The sequence below is a fragment of the Amblyomma maculatum genome, chromosome 2 (genome assembly GCF_055883805.1).
Source record: "Amblyomma maculatum isolate TAMU_Amacu chromosome 2, ASM5588380v1, whole genome shotgun sequence".
In the NCBI taxonomy this organism is placed as follows: Eukaryota; Metazoa; Arthropoda; class Arachnida; order Ixodida; family Ixodidae; genus Amblyomma; species Amblyomma maculatum.
Window position 1 is genome coordinate 4,336,948 of NC_139345.1, and position 24,493 is coordinate 4,361,440.

General features: G+C 45.5%; 1 protein-coding gene across 2 annotated transcripts; it reads left to right on the forward strand.

Moving 5' to 3' along the window:
- Positions 1-6: 6 nt before the first annotated feature.
- On the forward strand, positions 7-20,416 carry dock (SH2/SH3 adaptor protein dock). 2 transcript variants are annotated; one of them, XM_084593141.1, is made up of 5 exons: positions 8-179; positions 261-733; positions 7,634-7,858; positions 8,458-8,649; positions 18,174-20,416. In XM_084593141.1, exons 1-5 carry the CDS (start codon positions 161-163, stop codon positions 18,372-18,374), a joined length of 1,110 nt encoding a protein of 369 aa, XP_084449267.1. In that variant the 5' UTR covers positions 8-160; the 3' UTR covers positions 18,375-20,416. The 2 variants fall into 2 exon arrangements, with proteins under 2 accessions (XP_084449266.1, XP_084449267.1); XM_084593140.1 differs by having other exon boundaries at positions 7-733.
- Positions 20,417-24,493: the final 4,077 nt, after the last annotated feature.

The window sequence follows — 24,493 nt, forward strand, 5'->3', positions numbered from 1 at the left end:
CCAGCGCCTTCAGAGAGTGCCTCCTCCGCTTCTTGGAGTGTCATGAATCTCAGTGATGGTTAGGACTAAGATGCGATTAAAATCGGTGCTTCTAGACTAGTATTTATTACCTTAACAGAATTGCGCGCATTCTCGGCAGGGGCCTGCACAGCGCCCAAAGATGTCAAACTCCAAGTCCGGTGAGCAGTGCATGTGGACCACCGGGATGGTGGTGACGGCCGTCATTGATCCCTCCCGCGATGCTGGTGTGGTCGTCCCAGGGAAGGCCGGCAACGAGGAGACCTACGTGGTGGCCAAGTACGACTACGTGGCCCAGGGCAGCCAGGAGCTGAGCCTGCGGAAGCACGAGCGCCTGGTGCTGCTCGACGACAGCAAGCACTGGTGGAAGGTGCAGAATTCGCAGCGCCAGGCGGGCTTCGTGCCGTCCAACTACGTGAAGCGCGAGAAACCGTCGCTCTTTGACAGCATCCGGCGCCGGGTGCGCAAGCGCAGCGAGGCCAAGCTGTCGCCGGCCTCGTCGCCCGTGGCTGCGGACGAGCCGGGCGGCGGCGGCGGGGGCCCGGCCGAGGCCTGCGGCACGGCTCTGGTCCGCTACAACTATGAGGCCAAGCAGGCCGACGAGATCTCACTCGTGAAAGGCGGCCGAGTGCTTGTCATGGAGAAATCCAGCGACGGCTGGTGGAAGGGCGAGCACTGCGGCCACCTCGGATGGTTCCCTTCGAACTATGTCCAGGTGCGCCGATTGTGTATGCCGCCGTTGCGACTGCTGCACTTCCGCCACCTCTCTCCGGCCCCCCCGCGCAGGGACGCCGCGAGTGCTCGGCTGTCTTGCCACCCGAGTGGAAATCGTTGCGACACTGCTTTCGAGTGTGATCTCTAAGTGAAACTGAAGGCGCACTTCAAATGTGTCTTTACGTATCCTAGCGTTGTCACTCGCTTTCAGCGTTTCGTTCATGCAGTCATATGCACTTGATTTTCGAGTGGCCTAACGGTCTAAACTTTACACATTCCGTTATGTTTATGTCACGTGACTGCGTTACGCAGTGCTAGGAAGGCAGTTGGCAGGCAGTGCATGATTACTGTCAGTGTTTGGGATGTGTGGACTGATGCAAGCTTCTGGATGATCACTGAATGTTACTTGAGCTTTTAGTTAAAGTGTTTTGTGCTGAAAGTGTTTAGAATAGTGAGCTGTTCACTTTACGGCAATACTGAGTAGAATGGAAAACTGCAAATATAAAATCCACACTTCTTACTCTTAGTGGTCACATTTCATAAAGAGACAAAGAGGAAGAAAAGCACCATAGTGGGCAGCTTGAGATAAATTTCAACCCCTTTAGGTTCTTATTCAGCAAACTCCTCATTGTATCACATAAAAACGAGTGATGTTGGATGCTACATAACCCGATCTACGAGTGCATTTCAATAGAGCCTTCTGCTATGACTTTTATTGTGTTGAACAGGCCTCTGAAGGGCAGTTACATTGTCTAGCAAGCCATGATGGGTGCTCGGTCATGTATTACATCTCGACTCTGCTTGACTGCCTCTTCAGCTTTGCATAATCCGGTGTACGATTTGATTTCTATGCAGCCTTTTTTTACTATCATTTACTATCACAGACCGTTCTGAGGCGATTACTTCTGCCACTCAGGCATAAACTCTGCGAGGCAGCTTTTGCATTGCCTGTATTTATATGAGCAGCTATATTTTCTGTGCTATATGAACTCGTGCCTAGAATTTAGAGGAGCCTGTAACGTACAAACAAATAATAGCAGACTGAAAGGGAAGAGACATAAACACTTCTGCAATCTGCAGTAGATTTTTCTGCCAGTAAAAGCTACTTGCCTGCAAATTTGCTGTGGTACCTCCTGTTATGCGATACTGAGAAAGTGCGTAACATTGAACAGCATACATGTGTCTTCGGGCTTATGCCTCTGTCACACACTCTTTCGATCCTCATTGAACTATGCCTCTGTCACACACTCTTTCGATTCTCATTGAACTTGATCTGCATTCAACTCAGTGCAGATCGAGGTTGTCATGCGGTACAATCGAGCTCGAGCCTGCTTGGCTCAAAGCCGTTACCTCAGTCGCTCATGAGTTTTCAAGCACATTCGAAAGCAGGCGTCGTTACCCTCGACGTCAAATAACGAACACGAATAAAACTTCTCAATGGTCATTCGAAACGGCCGTGCATTACCGGATGCTTATATCCTTGAAAACCTCAATGCAGATTGAGTTTGTTTGTTTGTTTATTTATTTATTTATTTATTTATTTATTTATTTATTTATCTATTTATTATACCTCAACGGTCCCGAGCCGAGACATTACATGAGGGGTGGGCAGACATGGCAAAAGATATTTATGAGGAAAGGCTTGAAAGATGGACTTCAATTGAAGACTTGAAGCGTGGCAGGTCACTGATGGTGACAGGATGGTCAGGCAGATGATTCCAATCTTTGGCAGTGTGAACGAAAAATGAGTTTTGGTATGTGACAGTGCACGGGAGATACACAGCGTTGAGTTGGGTATTGTGGGAATAGCGGTAGGGTGGTCTGATAACATCGTTGACAGGAGGCAATGAGTGATAAAATCTATGAAAAAGAATCGGAAGTGTTCATGTGACAGAGGCATTAGACTTCATTGCAACACAGCCATTGTAGCTGAGGTTGAATTTTGTATTCTCATTCTCAACACCACAACCGCATAGCCAACTGAATGGGCAAATTTAATTGAAATAATCAACCATGGCTATTGCCTTTATTATATAGCACTTTTTATGTGTAAAGGCGTATGTGGCAAGAATTTAAAGTGTGCAAAAATTCAATTTTAAGGACCTAGCTTGTTTTAATGCAAAGCTAGACATCCAAGGTGCTGAATTCCACAATGATTTTCTCAAAAACACAAATATTTTACCAACAATTTTTCAATCAGTGGATGCACTCTCTTTTATGTATCCTGCTGCTGAAAATCATGTTCAGCCAGCATAGTAGCAATTGCATGCTAGCAGTGATGAACTGAAAACTAATATAGTTCTGGCTGACACACAGTAATTGGGCTGCTTTAGTATAGCCTAGCGTCAGTTTAAGTTCTCATATTAAAAGCAACTAAACCACAGTAACATATGCCTCATTTATTATGGTTTTAGCGGACAGTAATTACTGTTTTGATAAAAAAAAGATGTTGAATGCTGCGGCATTATCTGTCAAAAAATGTTCAAAGCACTTCATCAGCAGATTGAAGGTAGCATTGCTTTTGATAGGTGGATGCACTTTTAGAGCATGTGAATTGTGATAGAATTTGAACTCGAAGGGGAAAAAAAGATTCACTTAACAATATATAAATAATATATTACATAAATGTGCTCACATAGTGGGATACGCCGACAATGGAAGTTTTCACCATTAGATGTTGCTTCAGCGTAGTTTAGGCGATTTTTAGTACCAATTTAAGGTTAAGAATTCTTGTTTGTTCATTATGGCAATGAACAATCTTTACGTCTTGAGCTAAAGTCATTAATTTCCCATATACTCTCGCAGCACTTTTTGGTCAGATTGTTTGTCTCTTTAAATCACATTCTATTGGCAATGCTTTGTGTTCCAGTTAAGATTCATATTAAGCTAGCTTAGTGCACCACAGTAAATTCTTGGCATTGGCAGAGTATAACCCGTGAGAAATGGTATGAGAGTTGTCCATTTCTGCTAGACTAATTTGACAGTCATAATTTCAGAAAAGACCATCTAGTTAATAAAAACAGGGAGAGAGAGAGATTAGTTGATTTTTTTATGTTCGAATTAGTACAGAACAGAACGTTCTACTTGATGCGCAGTTGCTATTTGTATGCAAGAGCTTGTAGTCTGCTGGAGTTGTGGTTCCAATTTCCAGAGCCTGGGCCACAGATCTTTCTACTTCTCCAGCATTGTGCTTCATTTGCATTGGCAGCAGCAACAGATTTACAAACTGCTGGCTCTCCAGTGCTTACCAGCAGGCATCTGTGATGCTGAAATGCTGAAATTCATTATTCCACTCGTTACTTGCTAGGGGGCCACAAGTTAATTTTGAAAGCAAAAAGTGGGATGCATGCATAACAAACTCTGCAATATCTTTCTGATGCACAAGCTTTAATTTGGAGCACATTGAAACTTGGAATCTGATGAAATAGCTTTACTGTGAATGGCTCATAGGGCATCACTGGCTGCTATGAGCACAGATATGGCCTGCATGTTCTGTATTGTGCTTATTGCTATCTGCTTTACGACTCATTTCCAACAACCCAATCCCTCCTGCTACGTCCTAGGGGAGATTCGAGGAGTCTTCCCAGGCCTGCTGCCAGCTGTGGGTCGCTACAGTAGCTCACCCGTTTCCACCTTCGGGTGATGAAACTATATTGTCCTGTTTATCTTCATTCGCAACTCTTTCTCTTACCGTTTCTCTACCCGCGATACATTAATGGCATGGGGAGTCTGCACCTAAAGGGACAGAACAGTGTTCTCTAAGCGTCCATTTTTTTTTTTTACAGAATGTAAACCTTCCTGTCTTGAGTGGTCAATTCCATAACGGTGTTGCCAGAAACGCTCTAGAAAATTTTTACAGAAATTTTTTCTACCAGTGCATGCGCCCATTTTTATGTAGTTCTGTGCTGGAAACCATGAGTAGCGACTGCAATGACAAATGCACATTGGCAAAAATGGTTTACCCAAAACTAATATCATTTCACCTACCAGACAGTAATTATACATTTTTAGAACAGTAATGTTAAGTTTATTTCCTAAATCCAAGGGCGTTATGGCACAGGAATGTATGCATCATAGACAGAAGGTTTAGTAAGCTGTGGTCACTGCTTCATCCAAAGAACTTCAAAATACTGTGGCGCTATCTAAGGGCAAACAGTAAAAGTACAGCGTAAATGATGTGAAAGCAGGCTGGGTTTTGCTGATGGGCGCAGCGGACAGAGTGCAAAATATAATGCAACGCGAGCTCTCTTCAAAAGTACAGAGAACACTGTGCACTTAGAAAACCAGTGACATTTTCCCAAGATGTGGTCACGTGGGTTACTACAGAGATAATTACAACGCTTTACCCCAAAAGGCGACATCAGTCGTTTTCGTGTGACTTCCAGAGCCAAATTAAAGTTATAAACCTCGTTTCTTGGATATTGTAACTTTTGATCTATACCATGCGGGTCAAGATCTTTTAATTTCCACCTTAATCCCATTAGATATTTTGTTCAGCGTTCTGTCCTTAATACAATCTGCTTCTGTTGTCACCGTAATGTGTGCATAGCATGCCATCATGTAAAGTTTTTGTTAGGTTTGTGTAGATCATTCAGGTGGCACACATCTCTGCAAAGTGAGGTCTCGTTGCAGTTGTTGTATTCGAGAGGCGACATGCAGAAGTGGTTTCATGTTGACCTTAGGCAAGGTACACACGAGAACCTTGATCAAAAATCAGCAGCTGCTCTCCAGTTGCAATTTTTGTCGCCTGGTACACGCTGCTCTAGTGCTGTACACAAGAGTGATGCAGGCTGTACACCCTTTCGCAAAAGTGGAGAGACCATGCGTTTCAACAAAACTGCACGTCAGCTTTTCATGATGGTAAAGCGGTTATTTCTACGTTATTGCATGGGGTAAACTCACCAATATACTTGCCACCTTGCCCTGTTAATTATTCAGGTGCATCTTTTTATTCAGAAAAATGTTAATTGCAGCAGTTCGCGTGGCCTCTCCACTTTTACGCAGGGGTATACATAGTTATATTCTTATGAAGACGACCCATGTGCTAGCCTGTTTCTTCGAGGGGTTTCATATATGTACTGCCTTGAGCATTATGAGAGAACACAACAGCACGTAGCAGATAGCTTTGAACAGCACTTATGGCAGTACATGGTGGCCACTCTCGGAAGCCGAGTGGAAAGAAGGGTACTGTCAGCTATTGGCACCCTCCCGTGCCACTGCCTCTGCAGAGTGCAGGTCAGCATATGACAGTAATGGAAAGTAGATTTCACTGTGGTTGGCAACACGCTTCAATGTTGCTTTTGCAATGAGAGCCATTATCGGGAGCTTCACGCCGAGCTGTTGCACGACTAAAATCCATTGTAGTTTTGGTACTCCTCCAAGCTATAGCTTGTTCAAGGAAGTCCCAAGTTGCGAAAGAAAAAGAAATGACAGTAAAGTAAGGAATGTCACTGTGGAGAGACGGTTTTCACCGAATGTTTCAAACTAAGCTGTCACATAATTTAGCCAGCAGGTTTCTTTTTGTTGCTTTATTCCATTTTTCTGTATACAAATTCTTTCTGTTTTGCACTGTTGCCCATTGCCATTGTCCAACTCGGAAATAAATTGCCACTGGCAGCAGTTGCCAAGATGGAGGAACCTATTCGCCATGGTGAACAGCAACCACCACATATTGCCGCAAGTGAGGTTCGAGGCTATTTGTTGCGTACTCCCGTGTTCTCCCTGGTATCACTCACCACTCACAGGCAGGAGTAATCTTGTCTAGAGCACTCAAGCTGTGATCGGCGGAGTGTACTATGTGAGATATTAAAACAGATAATGGTTTTCGCAGGTGATCTCTGCACTCAAACGCTGCCGCATGCCTGTGCAAATGAAAGTACGAGTTCAGTGCTTGAAACAAAGCAGTGCATGAACATTTAATTTTTTGTCCTGCAGAACACTGCTTCAGCACTCTAGACAAGCCTGCTTGCCTCGGTGCATCTGAGTTAATTGCAGGGGCTTCATGAAACACCCTTGCTGCAGAAAATTTATTTTGTGCTTCATTTGTACACCGGTCTCCCCTAGCTTTACATTGCTTTGTGTTTTCACAACGGCGTCTCATAGCTTGAGTTACTTTGGTAAGTTAAACTCCATAAACCAAATCAAATAAATAATCAGTTTTCACCTATCTTTAGTTCTGACTCGCTCTTTGAACGAAATGTGCTTCTACAGGTTGACCTGTTCGTTGCTTGTTTGTAATGTCTACCACTTGAGCTGGTAAAGAAAGTGGAAAAGGGCTTCAAGGTAGCTAAAGGCCTCCTGTTTCTTGACATGGATAACTAAATTCACTAGCCGCTTAATATAAAGCTGATGGAAGTCGCGTTGTGCATCACTATCTGTTTCAGACATCTTCTCGGCCTTCAGGTGCTGTTTGCTGGCCCTCATTCCCAACTGTAATAGCAGGGAAATAGCTCCCAAGGCATACAACTAAACGGCAGCAAAGTGGGATTGCACGAGAAAAGTGGCATGCAGCAATTGAGGCATACAGACAAGGGGTATAACCCAGCAGCAGTAGCTGCATTTTGAAGGGAGGTGGTATGCAAAAGTGCTTGTGGATGGACTGCCACTCTCAGTGCATTCAAAGGATCCTGGCAGTCTAAGAGAGTTGAAACCGTCCACAACATGCCTCATAACCAGAGTATAGCCCTTGCTAACTGTATTAACTGTATAGAAGTTTGATTCAGTATAATTGCCCATCATTGTGCATTCTTATGTCATTTACTTGATCTGAGCACCTTTCAACTCTAGCATCAGTTCTTAAAACAACAATGGTTAGAGTATGAAGAGTTTCAATTGAGGATTAAGGTGCCGTTGCATCTAATCCAGTTCTTTTTGTGAAGTGACAATGGCTTCTTCATTGCAGGAGGAAGCATCCAGTCCGGATGAGGCGGCCACCCCTACAGATGGGCCTGTGGTGCTGGAAACGGTGGTGGCACTGTACAGCTTTGCCTCGCAAAATGAGGAGGAGCTCAGCTTCACAAAGGGCGAGCAGCTCGAAGTGATCGAGAAGCCCGAAAATGACCCCGACTGGTGGAAAGCACGCAACCAGTCGGGTGACACAGGTCTGGTGCCTAAAAACTATGTGCAGGTAGGTACATTCTTTTTCTCATGGTGCATGCAGTTAGCAGTGCTTCCTAGGAAGCTGCCCATCTGCATGGATGTAAAGGAGCAATATTGGCAGAAAATGTATCGTTTTTATTCTTTCATACCATAATTTTCTTGATTTTGTGATTAGATTATTTTGTAATGATGTATAGTAAAACTTCGTTAATTCAGAGTCACTGAGACCGCAAAAAGCTTTCGAATTAACTAACCATAGCAAGAAAAGTCGGGGGGGGGGGGGGGCACTTAATTAGGACACTTAATTACATTGCAGTTTGGCAGTGTGTGATAGCATCAGAAACCATGGTGCTACACGTCGTCAGCGGCAAATTCGTTGAGCGCTTTCAACACACGTCTCTCCTCTGCTGGCAGAAGGCAGCTGATGAATTGGAATTGTGTTTGGCTGCACCTTGCTGCTGACACTATTCTTCTGTGCAGTACGTAAAAGGCTGGTTTGAAACCAGCCTGGTGTGAATTAATGTGTTTGATGCCATGTTTCATAGTGATTGGGACACAGAGTTTGTAGGAAGATGCTAGTAGGGGTGCCAGAAGCCCTTTGCGTACTTATGTCAATGTTGGGCGTAGGTGGTGGTAGCACCCACACCGACGACGACTACTGCGCCATCGACACCAGTGCCACAACCTGCCGTGGTGCCACGACCCGAGCTACATGCCAAAGAGTGGTACTTTGGCAGTATCTCACGCTCCCAGTGCGACCAGGTGCTCAACGACCATGCAGTTGATGGGGACTTCCTCATTCGCGACAGCGAGACAAATGTAAGGACACTTTTTACTGGTAGGCAGGTCATTCATTTTAAAGGCAGTGAGCTCACTCTGATTTTATGTACAGGCATGCTATCTGTTCCGAGTGCTGACATTTGTGACTAGCGTCGGGTTGTGGAATTGTGTACTTTTGTAGTAGATCTGATGCACATCTGAAACAAGATGATAAGTTAAATGTGAGAGCTGCAGTGTCACGGGGGTAATTTTCTTGGATGTGCAAAGACCTGAATATGTTGGAGACCCAGCGCTCTCTTACAAATGATAATTTTATTCAGAGTGCCTTCGTTTGATTAAACGCGGCACTGCTTAAAAACTGGAAATACAATAAAATTTCGGTGATACGAATTTCGGGATGATACGAATTTGCGAAATTCCCCGGCCAGAATGCATTGTGCACAATGTGCAAAATTTCGGATGGTCCGAACACTTTCCCGCGCCACAACGAACGATACGAACACGCGAGCTGCAGCCGCAACCTTCAGCACTACGCACCGCCCGCACATCGTTGACTTCGTGATCGCCAGCCGCGCTGTATGTACACATCACGAGCAGTTTGCGGTGACGCATGGTCCACACCTCGCGGATGTTGCGATTTTCTGTAGCGCTCACGCCACGAAAAGCTTTCAGTGGCGCGTGGCCGACAAATCGCAGACATCGCAACCATCATAGCTGGCGGCAGCGAGTGCGCACGAACCAAACATCACTGGCTCCACGATCGCGATCCACGAGCAGTTTGTGGCGCCATCTCCAGTCATGCTGTACGCGCCGCGAGAAGTACGCGGAGGCGGGCGGATCACACATCGTCGGCATCGCGATCGTTTTCCACGCCGCGAAAGTACGCGGAGGCGGGCGGATCGCACATCGCTGGCATCACGATTGTTTTCCACGCCGCGAAAGGTTTGCAGCGGCTTGCGGCCGTGAGTAGTAGTCGATGGCGCATGCGGCGGAGGGCGCGCACGGGCTGCACATCGTAGACTTCGCGACCACCAGTCGCTCTGTACTCATTGCAAGCAGTCTGCGGCGCCGCACAGCTTGCACGTCGTCACCTCTTGTCGTGCTGTACGCGCCGCGAGAAGTCCGCGGAGGCACGCGCCCCGCGCGTCGCAAACATCGCGCTCTGTGCGCCGCGAGTAGTGGGCTGTAACCGCGCGACCGTAATAAACCTTCTCGGATGTAAACAGATCTGCGCGACTGCTTTTTCCATGCTTCTGCATACTTATTTTCGTTCGTTTTTATGATACGAATTTTTTTGTGACCCCATGAGATTCGTATCACTGAGGTTTTACTGTAACAACAACACGGGCGACAGCAAATCAATTTGCTCATTTACTAAAAGCGCAAGAAAATAATTCCGAGACAACACAAGATGCTCATTCTTTTTTCTAGATATCCACATTTTCTCCTATAGCGTTCACCCTCAAATTCATTCTAACTGAAGTGCACATGAAGCAATTCTATTAGATTATTTAAACGCAAGAGCATTAGTACGCCCATTATGGAAAAAAAATTTCTTCAGCGGCAGATACTGTTTGAAGCCTCACAGCCTTGAAAGATCATGGGCATGCCTCTGGCAGATGGTAATTGGAAGATAACATGTCCGAACAGTGATAGGCCGTGGTGCAACGGCACTTCAGCTGTCAGTTCTCTCACTAATTGAAGTCACCGGACGTGTGATTGATGAGCAGATTGTGCGAATTATGACACCAAATGGCATGGCCAAGTTGGAAAGAGCTACCAACTCTGGCAGCTCTTTTCATGTGGAAGGTTGAGATGATAATCGAATACACGAGACCTTCACCCCCCTCCCTATTCCCCTTCGAAACTTTGCCGCTGCGAAAAATCCCACTCCCAAAAGTAGCCACTGCACAATAAATTATTCAGAAATCACCATTGAAGGGGTAGAGGCACCAAATTTTTTGTTTTACTTTTGTGCTGTAAATGGTGCATGGCAATTCTCTAAGCATATATATAACACAGTGTTAGAAGCATGAAATTGCACGGCATAATTTATCATCATATTATTAGTACGCAGCTGTTTCGGTTGCGGTTTGTACTTGCCAGGGTTTTACTTGCCGCCAAAAAACAATTCATGCCATTGAAATGTCCAGTGAACCAAAACCCCTGACTTCAGTGAGTAGGCGTGTCGTCTCTTCTGCTTTTTTGCATGTGTTCTCCCTTGGTGGAGTACACTACAGAAGCAGTTGGCCAGCTGTGTCTGCCAACATGATGTTTGCATCATGTTGGCGATCCTGTTACAAAGCGCCAACACGAAATATTTGAAAACAGTTTGTCGCCTGCCAACAGCTGTTGCCAAATTGCTCTCCAACAGGTGGGCAACATCATATCCTATCGCGGAAACCTGCTCATAGCGGCGCTGATGTCGGGAGCTACTTGTTTCACTACACTTTCGTCCTAGAGAAAGAAATAGTAGAATAGAAAGGCAGGGAGGTTAACTAGGCGATGCCTAGTAGGCTACCCTACACGTGGGGATGGGAACAAAGGGAGAAAAAGGAAGGAAAGAGCGCCAAGTTAAGGAGTCTGTCACATGTCCAATTCCTACGCTATACAAGGGGCTGGGAAAGACTAAGTAGTGGAAGGGGCTTTCGTTTAGTTGCTAAACTTGCTTTGACGATGAAGGAGGGCACATAAATGCTCGCAGCTTTATAGTTTGCATCGCACTGAGGCACCACTTTCGTGCACTATTTTTAACGCTGCCTTCATGCATACGAATCTCGCGATAGGGGCGAGAAAATTTACAAATTTTAGCGAATGAAAATGGCCGAGTATAGTCTTGGCTACAATGAACTGAAATCGACAATCGCTTACATTGCAGGACGCGTGTAAAGAAGCGCTGGTATGACGCGGCCCGCAGAGCAATGCTGCAAGCAGCCGGCAACAGCCGAGGCTCTGCTTGTGGAGAGCAAATTTGGCCAGTTGAGCATTTGTCTGTTCTGACACGAACGTGAGGTGTGTGGAACTACTTTTGGAATTCGATACTGCTAGATGGTGTGTGGCCACTTCACCCACATACCACGGATTCGGGCCAGAGCTAGCCAAGGGTACAGCCAGCATGCACTGCACTCCTGTGCTTCCGCTCCGAAGGAAGCAAGAGCACAATTTATAAGCACAAGAGTTTATTACACAGAAAGCCATATTAAAAACACTGCACTGATCCCCCAGACCTCAGTACAAGCCCATAGCCCAGCTGCAGCATCCGAAAGCGATGCCGCGGCTCCGCTTTCGGAAGGGCGCTCGCAAGCCGCGTGGCCAAAGCACGCACGACACATGATGAGGGAGGATGAGGGATCCGCGGAGCACATGGCAACGACACAGGTTGCACGTCGATGGCTCAGAGAGCGCCGCCACCGGCATTGGCCGGCTATGACGGAGAACCCAAACCCTCCCGACTCAGAAACTTCGACGCCGCAAAGGCGATGGTCTCGAGCAAGCATACAAGGTGCGCGCATGTTTACAACCCGCTGTCCCCTGGCCAAGGGCCGGGGAACCCCGAGGGAAAACGTACACACCTGCTGCTGCTCGAGTCGTAGGCGGTCTCCCCGTTTGCTTCCCCCGCATGGCCTCGCGTCAAGCTCATTAAGTCACCAGGAGGTGGCCCCGACCGACAAAGGAAGAGGAACGGATGTTATAGCAACAGTTCTCGAAAGAGCTCCCTTCAGGAGGGGTCAGCAGCATGGCTGCCATCCCCTTCCTCTGGCAGTGACCCCACAGGGGGTACCTAGCCAGCAAAGCAGCAGCTCCGGCTGCATGTTTCGCGTCGCTTTGGGAACACAACCCCCACATTCCCTTCCCCTCTTCTTAAATGCCCCCGTCACTCGGAAAGCAGAGCGGCGGTTATTAAGCACAGCTCAAAACTGCCTGCAAAAGCATGCATTAATGAGCTGCCAGTCTTTAGCCATACCTCCAGCCCTCAAACACGCTTACACAACAACAGTACTGACAGTAATAAAACTACACAGCCCAGCACACCGCATGCGGCTTAAATAAGATAAGTGCTCAAAATCACACAAAACTAAATAAATGCAAGAATTATCACTTGAAAGCAAAACTTTACATGTATATATAAAATTCTAATTTACATATCTGCAATGGTCGCACCGTGCTCGATGGGGCGTCGGTAAAAGTTTGGCACAATTGTCCACCGGAGCCGTACCTTTGACGGAATCGGCAGCCGGAACCAGCTCATCCGTTAAAGTCGCGTTGTGGTGGTGAAGCTTGCCAGGCACCCATGGCCGTGAAAATGGGCTTCATTCCAGGCTGCGATGCAGGCACCTCCGCACCCGCGTTCCACTAGTGCAGCAGTGTCCTCTGTTGCATCACAAAGCCAGGAGATCGCGTACACACTGCCTTCCTTTCCACATTGTGCACAGGCATCACACACAAAAACACACTGATGTCCATTTCAAAGGGGCTAAAAGACACAAAAAGAGACGCTGAACAAAAACATATTCAAAAATAATTCCCCCAACAGAAGCGGCCTCTCTCCCAAACGCGGCCCAGAGAAGGACAAGCATTAGCTGGGCAGAAATGAACAACTCGCGCCTGTCGGCGAGCGTGCACAAATTCCATGCCCGTGCACGCAGTTCCCTGGTTCACTGCAGAGGCGCTCAAAGGTAAGAAAACCAGTGACACAGTAAACCTGATGAACAACTGGAAGCGGTTGCTTTCCGCAGTCATGCCCGCTTGCCAAGACGTGAAATCAGTGGGCCTCAACATCGGCTATCTCACTTACGACGGTGAGCGATCTAGCCGGAAGCATAACCTGACTTCTCCGTGCACTACAGAGGGCACGAACAAGCCGAGCTGAAAACTGCGCGTACAAACGAAAAGTCTATGAGATATCTCGACCCTTTCTGTCGCCGCACAACAAAGGTTAGCGAAACCGACGATTTGCACTAAGTATATAAGTGCGTATACTTGTTTGTATGTGGGTATGCATGTTTGTATTGATAAATGTATTTTTCAGCATCGGTTTCATAGAGCGCAGTTTGAAGAAGACAAAAAATATTGTAGAAACATGAAAATAAACCTGCCATCACATTTGAGGTCATCTACTCGCATGAAGAAAATGGAGGGAATAAATACTTCTTAAGGCTGCACTGGTTTTACTAAAATCAAAATCTTTGTTCAAGACCCTTTTTTGAAATAAAAAAATTAATGCAAACATGATCTCGTAATATTTTTTGCCGTTATCAACCAATCATAAGTAGTTGATCGCATTTTTGAAGCGTCGGAATTCAATTCATTTTTTGAGCTTGGGGAAGTAAATCTTGCCCATGTGGTGTAGAGACATTACAGATAACAGAAATGTCTTTCATGACATCAGTGCATTTTGTGAACCAGCTTCAGGAGTGAAGAGAGTGGAAAATGAAACTTACGGGATGCAGCTACAGGCGTTCTGGCTGAAGGCATGCAAATTCATCATTGCAATAAAAAACAACAAGGGAACACTTTTCTTAAGCTCTGCTCACCTTTAAAGGCATGATGCAATAGCATACATCCCTTAATTTGTGTCTCTAATATATTTCTGATCGTTATTAGCACACAATACGAAGCTACCACGTTATTCAGCTATCGGTCTTAGGTGACTGCCTTACATACATATAAAGCTCTGCTTTGACCAAGCTATATGAACTTGCCTGTGTGGCCTAACCGTAACGTGCCTGGCTCAGCATCCAAGAACACTGGAACGATAACTCTTATTCCATGTTTCCACCCCAAGTGAGCAATCTGAGTTGGTAGCTTCTCCCAACTTTCTGATATCATGTGGTCACGTTAATTATCATAAGTCACAGAAGAATCACTGCTCGGCCATGTCAGCTGCCAGTGCCATGCCCTTGATTTTTCACACACAATGCCGACACCAGACTCCCTGGGTAATTAGGCCATTAACGCTATCACATTCATCCGCCAATGCAACATCCTCATAACAATCTCTGCTGCTTGATACATAAAAAAATACTTGTTGCTGAAGAGAACAGCCTGAAGCACATTTCCTAGCATGCCGCTTACCCAAGGCTGACATCATGCTGTGAGCACATTACGACAAAACTTCAACTTGATGGGAGTCAAGAGTTGCCTTCTTGCAGGAAAAATAAAACTATGCAGGAAACAAAAATATAACCTACCAGGCGACGCACTAACTCCATATCGGCCCTGGTAGCACTGAGCCAACTTCTAGTTTGATTCATAGGAGTGTGCTAATATTCAGAATTTCAAATATGAATCGAATGTGTTTGATTCATATTCGAAAATTGACAAATACACTGGAAATTCGCCTCAATTTCCCCTCACTGCGTACTTCACCACAATGCTTAACCGCGTGGGCTCTGCAGTGAAGCATGCTCAAAACGCGACGGGGCTGTTTTATGAAGAGGAATCTTTTTTTGTTTGTGTGTGTGCGTGCTTGTGAAGAGGGTCAGTGTGCACAAAGTGAAGCACTTGATGAAACTGAAAAAAACGTTCTTATTTCGCTTTCGTCTCAAATTCAGACGTCAGTTGTACCGGTGCTCATCGGGTAAAATTACTGTGATGCGAACAGTTTTAGGAATTTCGTTAGGTCCATTCGATAATTCGAGTGTTCAGTTAATCCGGACATTCTTCCTGGTCCCTTGAGGGTTGGATTGACAAGATACTGCATTAAAGGGACACTGCAGCACGTTTTGCAAAAATTGGGCTTTCAGCAGAAACCCACAGCTTATCATGCTGCGAACTGGAATATCCGATTCAAACTAGGCAGAAAAAAGCAGAAATAGCCTTTTTTCAGCAGAAATATGCAGCCCGCGCGACGGGGCTCACCGCGGGTCTCGCCGCCGCCTGTGATTGGCCCAGATGTTGCGTGACGACACTGCCGATGCGGCTCCTTTGCTGCGCTGTGTGCTGATCGCCGCTTTCTGCAGCTTTGTGAATGTCATTATGGCACGCCATTTCCACACGAATCATTTTTGGGATTTTCACCGCATGTATCCATACCAGATGCGCCCGCAAACGATGCAGCACTATCATTGTAGAGAGCGTTGATTTGGCATAAAAACTTGCTTTGGTTATAGTAAGGCATTTTAAAAAGTGGTGCGTGTCATTATTAGCAGAAGCTATACTCCGTCTCACAAGATGTTTGCAGCCCAGCGAATGGTAGAGGCATCCCGGTCCAATCAGAATCACGCGCACTACAATAGGCAATTGTGCTCCTACGCGCCTCTCGCCCCCCAAAATGGTGGGGGTGCCAGTAGAACCACAATTCTCTATTATTGTGCGCAGGGGCGAAAGGAACTTAGGAGCACAATTGCAAGGGCTTCTGTGCCTTTCGCAGTGCTGCAGACATATCTTGTGAGACGAAGTATACATGGCCCTCCGCACGCATATTCCTGGGTAGGAAGGGCAGCGAACAATGCCCTATCTACGACCTCCGCCTCAGGGTGCTTCCCGTCCCGCCCCAAAAAAGTCATTGTTGTAAAAAAAAAAAAGAACCCAAGGCTTGGTGTACCAAATCCTGCTTTGAGTGCCAGTCGTCCTATATTGGGGAAACGAACAATTTTATAGAAAGGATGAAGCAGTACACAGCTGCCACCAGACAAATGAACAATAAGCGAAGCACGGTTGCCGAGCTCTGCAATGCATGCGAGACATTGATGAAGCCATTGTGCTGGAAACCATGTCAAATGTGCACAGAATGCGGCTTGAGTCATATGACATTTAGCAGACTTAGAGAGCCTTTCCCTTTTATCGTACGATCAGTTTCGTGAATTGACGGCTGAGGTATGTTGAAAGCCGAACGATAAATCCGAAGCGCCCATACCTTTATGAAAAAACTATTTTGTGAAATGTGTTTTCTTATGAGAGACTCATCGTTTTCATTTATAAATTAGTTTGCGTCACCAAACAAGACAGGACTATGTAAAATGATGAGGCAGCAACGGGTGCAACATCACAAGGCCATATATGAACAACTTCGATGATTGCTTTGCTTGTACGCATCGAAGGAAACCTCGCTCTGTGCGTTCCTTACCTGAATGCATCTATACTGAGCTGTGCGGTACACACCTTATCTTCTAATAATGCTCCCATAAGAGATCCACGAACATATTAGGCATGTGCTGTGCTGGAAAGGATCTCGCAAAGCCTTCACAACCTAGCTGCGACACAACAGTGGGCTCTTCTTAATCATCTGCTTGTTCGCAAAGATCATCAGCGCGTGCTGCTGATAAGTTGTTCATGTTTAGCACAGAAGCCGTTGCGCGGAGCTTCTTCGCAAAAAAAAAAAAAAAAAAAGAGAGACATGCGAATACAATTATGCGTTGATGCTGTCTGCTCGTCTCATCGCGAGATTGCACTCCATGAACGGATCGTAATCAACGCTAAACGCAACGGTTCAGATACAAATGAGACCTGAATAGTCAGGAATTATTGGAACTACGAAATACAAGCCTTACCTCTTTTTTCTTCCTTTAATAACAGCTGTTCTAAGAAATGGTGATTGGCCCGAGTCGTTTGTGCAAGGAAATAGGAGGAACCGCTTAATGGTTCAGCCATGCCGTTTTGACAAAGCTCTATAGAAATCGCCTTAGGAACAAACTACATGTAGTCACAGTCACAAAAATGCTTCGAATAGAATGTTTACTTTGGTCGGCTTGAATATATATCTCTTCTCAGCAGCACCGTATTGCGCCGCGAGCTTTTCACTCGATGGAAGACTACACCGTCGCGTCCACAGATGTTCGTGCATCCGAACACATGCAGAGCTGTGTTGTATCAGGTGCACAACATTAAGTTGACGTGTTTTGAACATCCGCAACGCACGCAAGAGACAAACAGCGCACGCTGAAAGTTCCCTCTGTTGGCTCTGAATGCCTGCGGCACCTCACAGTGACGTCACGACGGACGGAGAAGCGGGGTTTCTCTCTCCACTTTCCTCCTCTGTAGCAGTCGCGCGGGGTGCGGGAAATTTGAACTGCGCACTTTCAGTCAGCGATTGCACAGGTGCTTTATGCATAATCGAAAAATAACTTCAGACATGATGAACAAATAACCTACTTCAACAATCTATAGTATTGGCACATTTAAAAACCGCTGCAGTGTCCCTTGACAGCTGCACCCAGTTTCATGCAGGTTTTTTCTGTACAGAAACCTGGTATACGAAATCCTATTATAATTTATGCCAGATTTTTCTGTGGGGTGTAATTCTAGTTTAACTTTATTTGTGAATACCGTGTGGATTCTGAAATAAACAATGAACGGTGGTTACCATTTTTAATTTTTAGTTCTTTTTCTCATTGTTCAGTTAATCAATTCAAGGTAATTTTTTTCTATTTGTACATGCCTAAGTTTGAATGGCCAACGCTGACAGTATATGAGACGTTGATGTGAACATAATCTTAAGAAAGATAAAGCGAAATCTGAACTCGGAGCTTGTTCATTGTTGACATTGATGTAAGGAGCAGATGTGTTATGACCACTTCTAGGCATAACTGTCATTTGCCAACAAACTGAGGTGACTCTTGCAGGTTGGCGACCTCTCCGTGTCCCTCAAGGCACCACAGCGCAACAAGCACTTCCGTGTGCACGTGGAGGACGGTGTGTACTGCATCGGTCAGCGAAGGTTCTCCAATTTGGACGATCTTGTGGAACACTACAAGCGGGCGCCAATATACACCAGCCCCAAGGGAGACAAGATGTATCTGGTGCGGCCTTTCCGCAAGCCCTGACCCCAGCTGCGCTGCTGCCGTTTTTCTACAAGGCCAACCTGGCTCCAGTTTGTACACGTCTCTCCTACTTACTAGTCAGTGCCGTCGTGCTTGTCCGCCATCATAAGGTCTCCAATGCCTGGCCCGCTCGTGCTGTGACGGCAGTGCACTCAGCCACTCTGTGCCCATGGTGTTTCACATAAGGACTCGTGCCTCGGCTGACAGGCTGCAGCACAAGGTAGATGACAGTTGAAGTTCTGTGCTGCTTCGGCTGGTTCTGGGTGTCTCGGGATCTTCGGTGCAGCCTGAACTAGCTACCCTAGTTATGGTCATTGCAATGCCCCTGCTTAACTTCTGTGCAGGGCCCACACATGCTTTACTATAAGGCCTGCCCAACCAGGCAGTGGAACAGAGGCATAAAAGTAGTGTCTACGAGTCTGGCAGCAAAGCGTGACACTACCTAACTAGTCTCACCTAGAGTGAAGAAGGGCTGCCTGCTCTGTCTGGCATGTGCCAGCTAAAAGAAAGGTGGGTGCTAACCAACAAGCAGTAAACTTGAACATTCGGTTAGTGAGCAATGCCAAATGTCACATCTTCTCAAGATGCCATGCTTCTGAACGTAGCACTGTGGTTAGTCGGATTTCCCTTGCCATGGAATGTGTTGCTGGCCAAGGGGGTGCTTTCCAGTGCTAGATACCCTCAACACAACCAGACTAAGCTTTAGAGGCTAGGAATATTTTTGTCATGGTCGAGGAGCAATGGAGAATGCAGCGAAATGGGATCTCTTGGGCAGTTAACATTATGTGGCAGTAAGGTGCTCGTTCATCTCATTTATGCAGGCCTTACAAAATTTCTGTGGTTGCTGCTCTCTGTGCTGTCAGACAGCTTTTCAGATCTTGAATGGGCACTTTGAAACATATGGGCCTTGCTCAAGCTTTATCACTTTTTAGCATGCACTTGCCATCGCTCATTCTTTGCATATCTTGCATAACATAGCTTCCCAGTTTTTCTGCTTCTGAACAATTTATGCAGCAAGAGCATATTTTCATTCTGCTCGCAGTTTTTTGGCACTGGAGCAGAAGTTCTGAACCTGGAATTGGCTAGTAATGGTTGAGATCATGTGTATGCGCAAGATCCTTAAGCACATGTCTCTACATACATCTCTCTACATAATGCTACAATGCATGACATATGGCACCTCTCTACAGTGCACTTCCCTTCCTACACTGTGCACACAATGGAATCTCATTACTTCGAATTTGCCAAATTCAAGCCCAAGCTTTGTCCCTTCACTGTGAAGTATATTGAGAAGACGCATCCTAATTCCTACTTTACTTATTTAAACAGAAATCAGTCCCCTCGGACTTCACATCATCAAGAGTAAACTGTCTATGCAGCATGCCCTAGCGGAGCGTCGTCCAGGAAGGTAAAATTGGTCCACATTCACCATGCCTGCTTAACACAACATTTTGGACAGCAGTTTGCATGGGACATATTGTATTCATTCATTGTTATTCACTGTATTGGCTGTGCCAGCCAATACGTCAGTCTTTGCACACTCATGTGCAGCCAGTCTCTGTCTGTTCCTGGCGAATACCCATGCAACATAGTCGGCACAAGTGCAGCTTTGCTCTGTGTTGCACCAAAGGTGCCATGGATCTGGACACGAGGTGGCTTGACGGCACAGCAGAGCACCATTCAGCTCTCTTTTCCTCGCACCCCTTCGTTTTTCTGTGCAGCAACACAGAACTAGGAAGTGTGCCCATAAGTGCTGTTGCACTAAAACCACTTGGCACATGAGATTTTGCATTCGCATAAATAGCCAGGCAGTGACAAATGTGGAGCAGAACAGGGTTCCTGGTATAGTAACATTGCCTCTAGGGCTTAAGTGTGCCACATTGCTTCCACTTCAGTGCCAAAAAGTTGTGAGGTAGAGTATAGATTGCTGGCCTTTTCCTTCGTTTTGCTTTACTGTACAGATGCTCTGCACAAGTGCCATGATGAAAGGCAACAGTGGCAGCTGTGCTGTGGTTGTGCAGCAAACAAGCACATTTTTTTTTTTTGCGCAGTGGCGATGCATAGCACTCCAAATTTGTGCAGCAATGTCATATTTGTGTCATCACCAAAAAATTTGTGCTACACTTTGCAGCAGCACAATGCTGGAGAGGACATTCGCTGTGGCACTAATATCATGTCATGAACGAATGTCCTCTGTTGCTGTAGTATTACTGATGCAAGGGTTGGCCACAAATTATGAAATGTTTGTATGCTGTCCGTGTTCGGGCCAGAATAATGTGAAAACCGCGGAGATCTTTTAGTACGGCTCACCGTGCATCTTGCGCTAAACTTTTACTCTCTGCAGATGGAATGAACTCAAGTTTGCACAGCCCGCTTTAACCTTAGCAATAGCTTTGCGCCTGCAATAGCTGTGGGTAGTGCAGGCTTAAAATGAGCTGCAGCGTACGCGCACAGCCAGAGCAGGCCAGTCATCGAGATCTGTAGCCTTTCCCCTGCTCTTCATCACCCCCCCCCCCCCCCCCCCCTCCTCCGCTGCGGCAGCTTGAACATTCCACACAAAGGTCCCACAGGCTGCTGAAGGCGCAATTTGTGCAGCTAGGCCTCCCGTGGCCCACATCATCCCTGTCTGCCTCTCTGTCAACCAGCGGAATGCAAAGGTGAGGCAGCACACAAGGCTCTTAAAATGCTCTACCTGCATTTATGAGGCTGTCTTAATTTATTTGATGGACTGTATGGGGCTGTGTGACAAGGTAATGATCGAGCAAAGCATGTGAACGAGTAACATTTATTTTGCTCTGTGTGACTTGAAAGGGTTGATGACTCTGAATAAAAAGTACAAGCCTCTGTGTAAAGTGCCTTTCTCCTTCATGTGCATGCGTCCTGCACTGAGTTGCAGTGATGCCGTGCGTCATACCGTGCATCATCATAAAGACCAGTGCACAATGAGATGCATACAGTGTTGAGAAACAGCTGAGCTGCAACAAACTCGAGCCCAAGACTGCCCCCTTCAGTGTTTGATATGTTCAGTGTTGTAGCATGTGCTCCATGTTGGCACTAGTTTTTTCCAAGTTTTCATATAATGCGGTGATATGCAGTTCAGCAGTTCAGGGAATTGGAAAAAAAGATTATCCTAAGTTCTGTTGGAAAGCTGCTGCTCTACTTCCTTGCTGTGCAATCTCTTAAGCTCTCGAATCTTAGTAGTGTGTAGACAAATTAAAACCTTGTTACTGCACACCCATCTGTTTGGACTGCTGCAAGTTTTCCTCAAAAAAGCCATGTACGCCTATGTCATCGCATGCTAGTTAATTTGGGCAATGCAGGGATGATACGAGCAGCTTTTCAGCAGTTTTTTTGAGCCGCTGTTCGATCATTCGACCTTCGAGTAAATCGACTATTTCTTCTACTTCCTCGAAGTCTGAAAAACAATTTATCGAATTAAGGCTGTTTCAGTGAACCCGCATTTAGAAGTGTTAGTGCACTTCAGAAGAGAGGATTTTCATTTGTGCTGTGCTTGTACAGCTGCAGCAACTGACATTTCCGGCCATGTGATGTCTGCTTGCTGCATTATACCACATAATTCGTCCAGGGTCAGAAGCATGTATTTCTCAACTCCTTCCGTTGCAGTAATAAGGTTCGAGCGTGCAAAAGCATGGTATTTAAAACTATAAATGGGGTGCAAATCCATACTTCCGTACAAAACCTTGCATTATTACTTATTCTGCATTACATTGGGAGGTATCCCACATAAGCAATAGGAAAAAAGCACTTTTCGGAGCATGATAAACTGCAATAAAATCTGCCCAATTTTCATTTGTGCATGTGCTGTGCATGGAAGGGTACGTTTCATTTTACAGGGCCTCCCAGCTAGCTCTGGACCAAGACTTTTCATTTTGTTTTTTCAACCTAGGTGTTCTCCCCAAGTGAGATCAAGTAGATGTTCTTAGGAGTTGTGAAATACCCACTGGCATATTATTTTTGTTCAACCTACTTAAATATACAGTAGGCATTTACTAACTTTTTAAACACAAAAGAGGAAAGGTCCGATATTGCAGAAAACCCAGCATCACTAGTGATTGCTTTGTTTGCAATAGAATAACCCAAGGAACCTTAAAGAGCAGAATCTTGGAAAATATTCAAATGCAGACAAATTGCTGGCGAACCTTCAACAGGCACAAAGATGTCAAAAAGTAAAGTAAGGTTACTAATTAGGGCGGTTATTGAGGGTTGAACCCTCCTGTTGTGAGATGAACACGAGCATATAGGCTTAGTTCGTTTTTTAGAGCGCAGCTCTTTGGTGCCGTCCATGCGTTTCGCAGCGTCGCCGGTGGCATTGTCCCTAGTAACTCTGCAGCCAGGGCGCCCTCCTGGCGCCATTCAGGTGTCCACAGAAATAATTGCTACAGATACTACGCCTTTCTTTCCCTGTGAATTTCTGCGGACACCTGAATCATATCAACAGTCCCACACAGACTTTGTGTGTTGGTTTATGGGAAAGGAAAGCACAGTATCTGCCACATTTTAAGGTGAAAGCCTGTCTTGGCTCATGGTCAAAATCTCGCACGCGCAAGACCTGTTCGTGAGATGCGTTCTTGTTTAGCGTTGCTGCCATCTGCAGTCCCACACTTGAACACGCTACAGGAGCGACGGTGTACTGTCCAAACACACTTGCCGGATAAAGCATGACAGATACAGCGTCTTTCCCTTCCTGTAAACAAATTATAATGCAATGAGTTGAGCTGAGTTCAACGACGACGCTGTTCGGCACTGCGAACCGCACTTACATAATGTCACCACATTTAAAGCCTGCTTGTCTGAAACAGTTTTTCACAACTTCACTTCTCAGGCCATTCTAGACACCTGAAATCACCTGAACAGAAAACTTCGCATCAATTACAATTGTACAGTCTTGCTGCCTGTTGAGCAACAGTCGTTCTACTAACCTTGTTTTGTACAGCAACTTGACAAAGTGCATAATCCCTTTGTCTATTGGTTGAAGGTAGGGTGTGCAGTTTGGAGGAAAAAAAATAACTGGTGGCTTTGAGCATGAGAACTTTAGTGCTGCAAGAAGCATTGTCCACAAAGAGAAAGACATGAGGATTCTGAGCTTTCATCTTGTGATCAAATTTTACCAGTGAGGAGTTAAAAATGCTGGATGTCATTCATGCATTTTGGTTTGCTTCGTAGGTGACAATAATGCGATGCCAGTGGCTGAAATAATGGGGTCGTTTTGATTTTCCATTTATGGGGAAGCACTTCTCAGTTCGTCACATATTGCAACAAAAAGGATGCTGATATGGAGCACAGTTTAGCTAATGGAATTTGAAGTGCAGCATGTACGAGTTGGTAAGCTTTAGCTGCATTGCATGAGCATACCTGGGTTGTGTCTCTCCTAAATAGTGAAGAATTTACTTTAGGGACCTGAAAAAGTTGTCCTTAGTAACAGAGTGTCTCTTGTAACTATGTTTCTTGCATGATACATAACATGGCAGACATAGGATAAACAACCAAACCATTTTCATATGTCTCTTATAACCGAATGTCTCTTGTAACGAGATTTTATTACATAAACCTCGTCTTTGCGAACCAGGCATTCGTGCAGCAAGTTGACTATATATCCATCTATTTCTCAGATCAAAAAGCTTCCTTCATGACAATCAAGAACTGTTAGTAGAGTGTTTCTTGAAGAAGGAATATGTGTGAAAAATAAAAAGTCTGTAATTGTACATACATGTCTTTCTTGAATTTTTTGCCTCAATTTATCGCAAAGCTGAAACAGCTGATGAGTTGCACTCAAATTTCACATTAGGAAGTAACATAATCGTTGGCAGTTTTTCTTAATTGGTTCAGTTGTGTTAGTAGGGGACCTAGTGAATGAGCCGGGGGTCTCTGACTAAGTGGCATGTCTTGAAGATTATACTTATGCTAACTGTAATGAGTGCTAATTAGGAGTTTATAATCAGACAAAGCAGCATTACTATAGGAAGCAAATGCTGCTGTGAATAAGAAATGAAAAAGAAATTTACAGGCTGAAGCAAGGATAAGCAGGTAGTAGTCAACCACATGCAGGTCAGGTGACAATGCAGAGCACTGACACTATTGTATTCCACTCATAAGGTGGTGGT

Excerpts from the sequence above, each read along its gene's own strand:
- dock (XM_084593140.1), top strand. The coding sequence starts at position 161 with ATGTCAAACTCCAAGTCCGGTGAGCAGTGCATGTGGACCACCGGGATG. Across the intron at positions 7,859-8,457 it reads TGCCTAAAAACTATGTGCAG|GTGGTGGTAGCACCCACACC; the intron begins GTAGGTACATTC and ends TGTTGGGCGTAG. Across the intron at positions 8,650-18,173 it reads TTCGCGACAGCGAGACAAAT|GTTGGCGACCTCTCCGTGTC; the intron begins GTAAGGACACTT and ends TGACTCTTGCAG.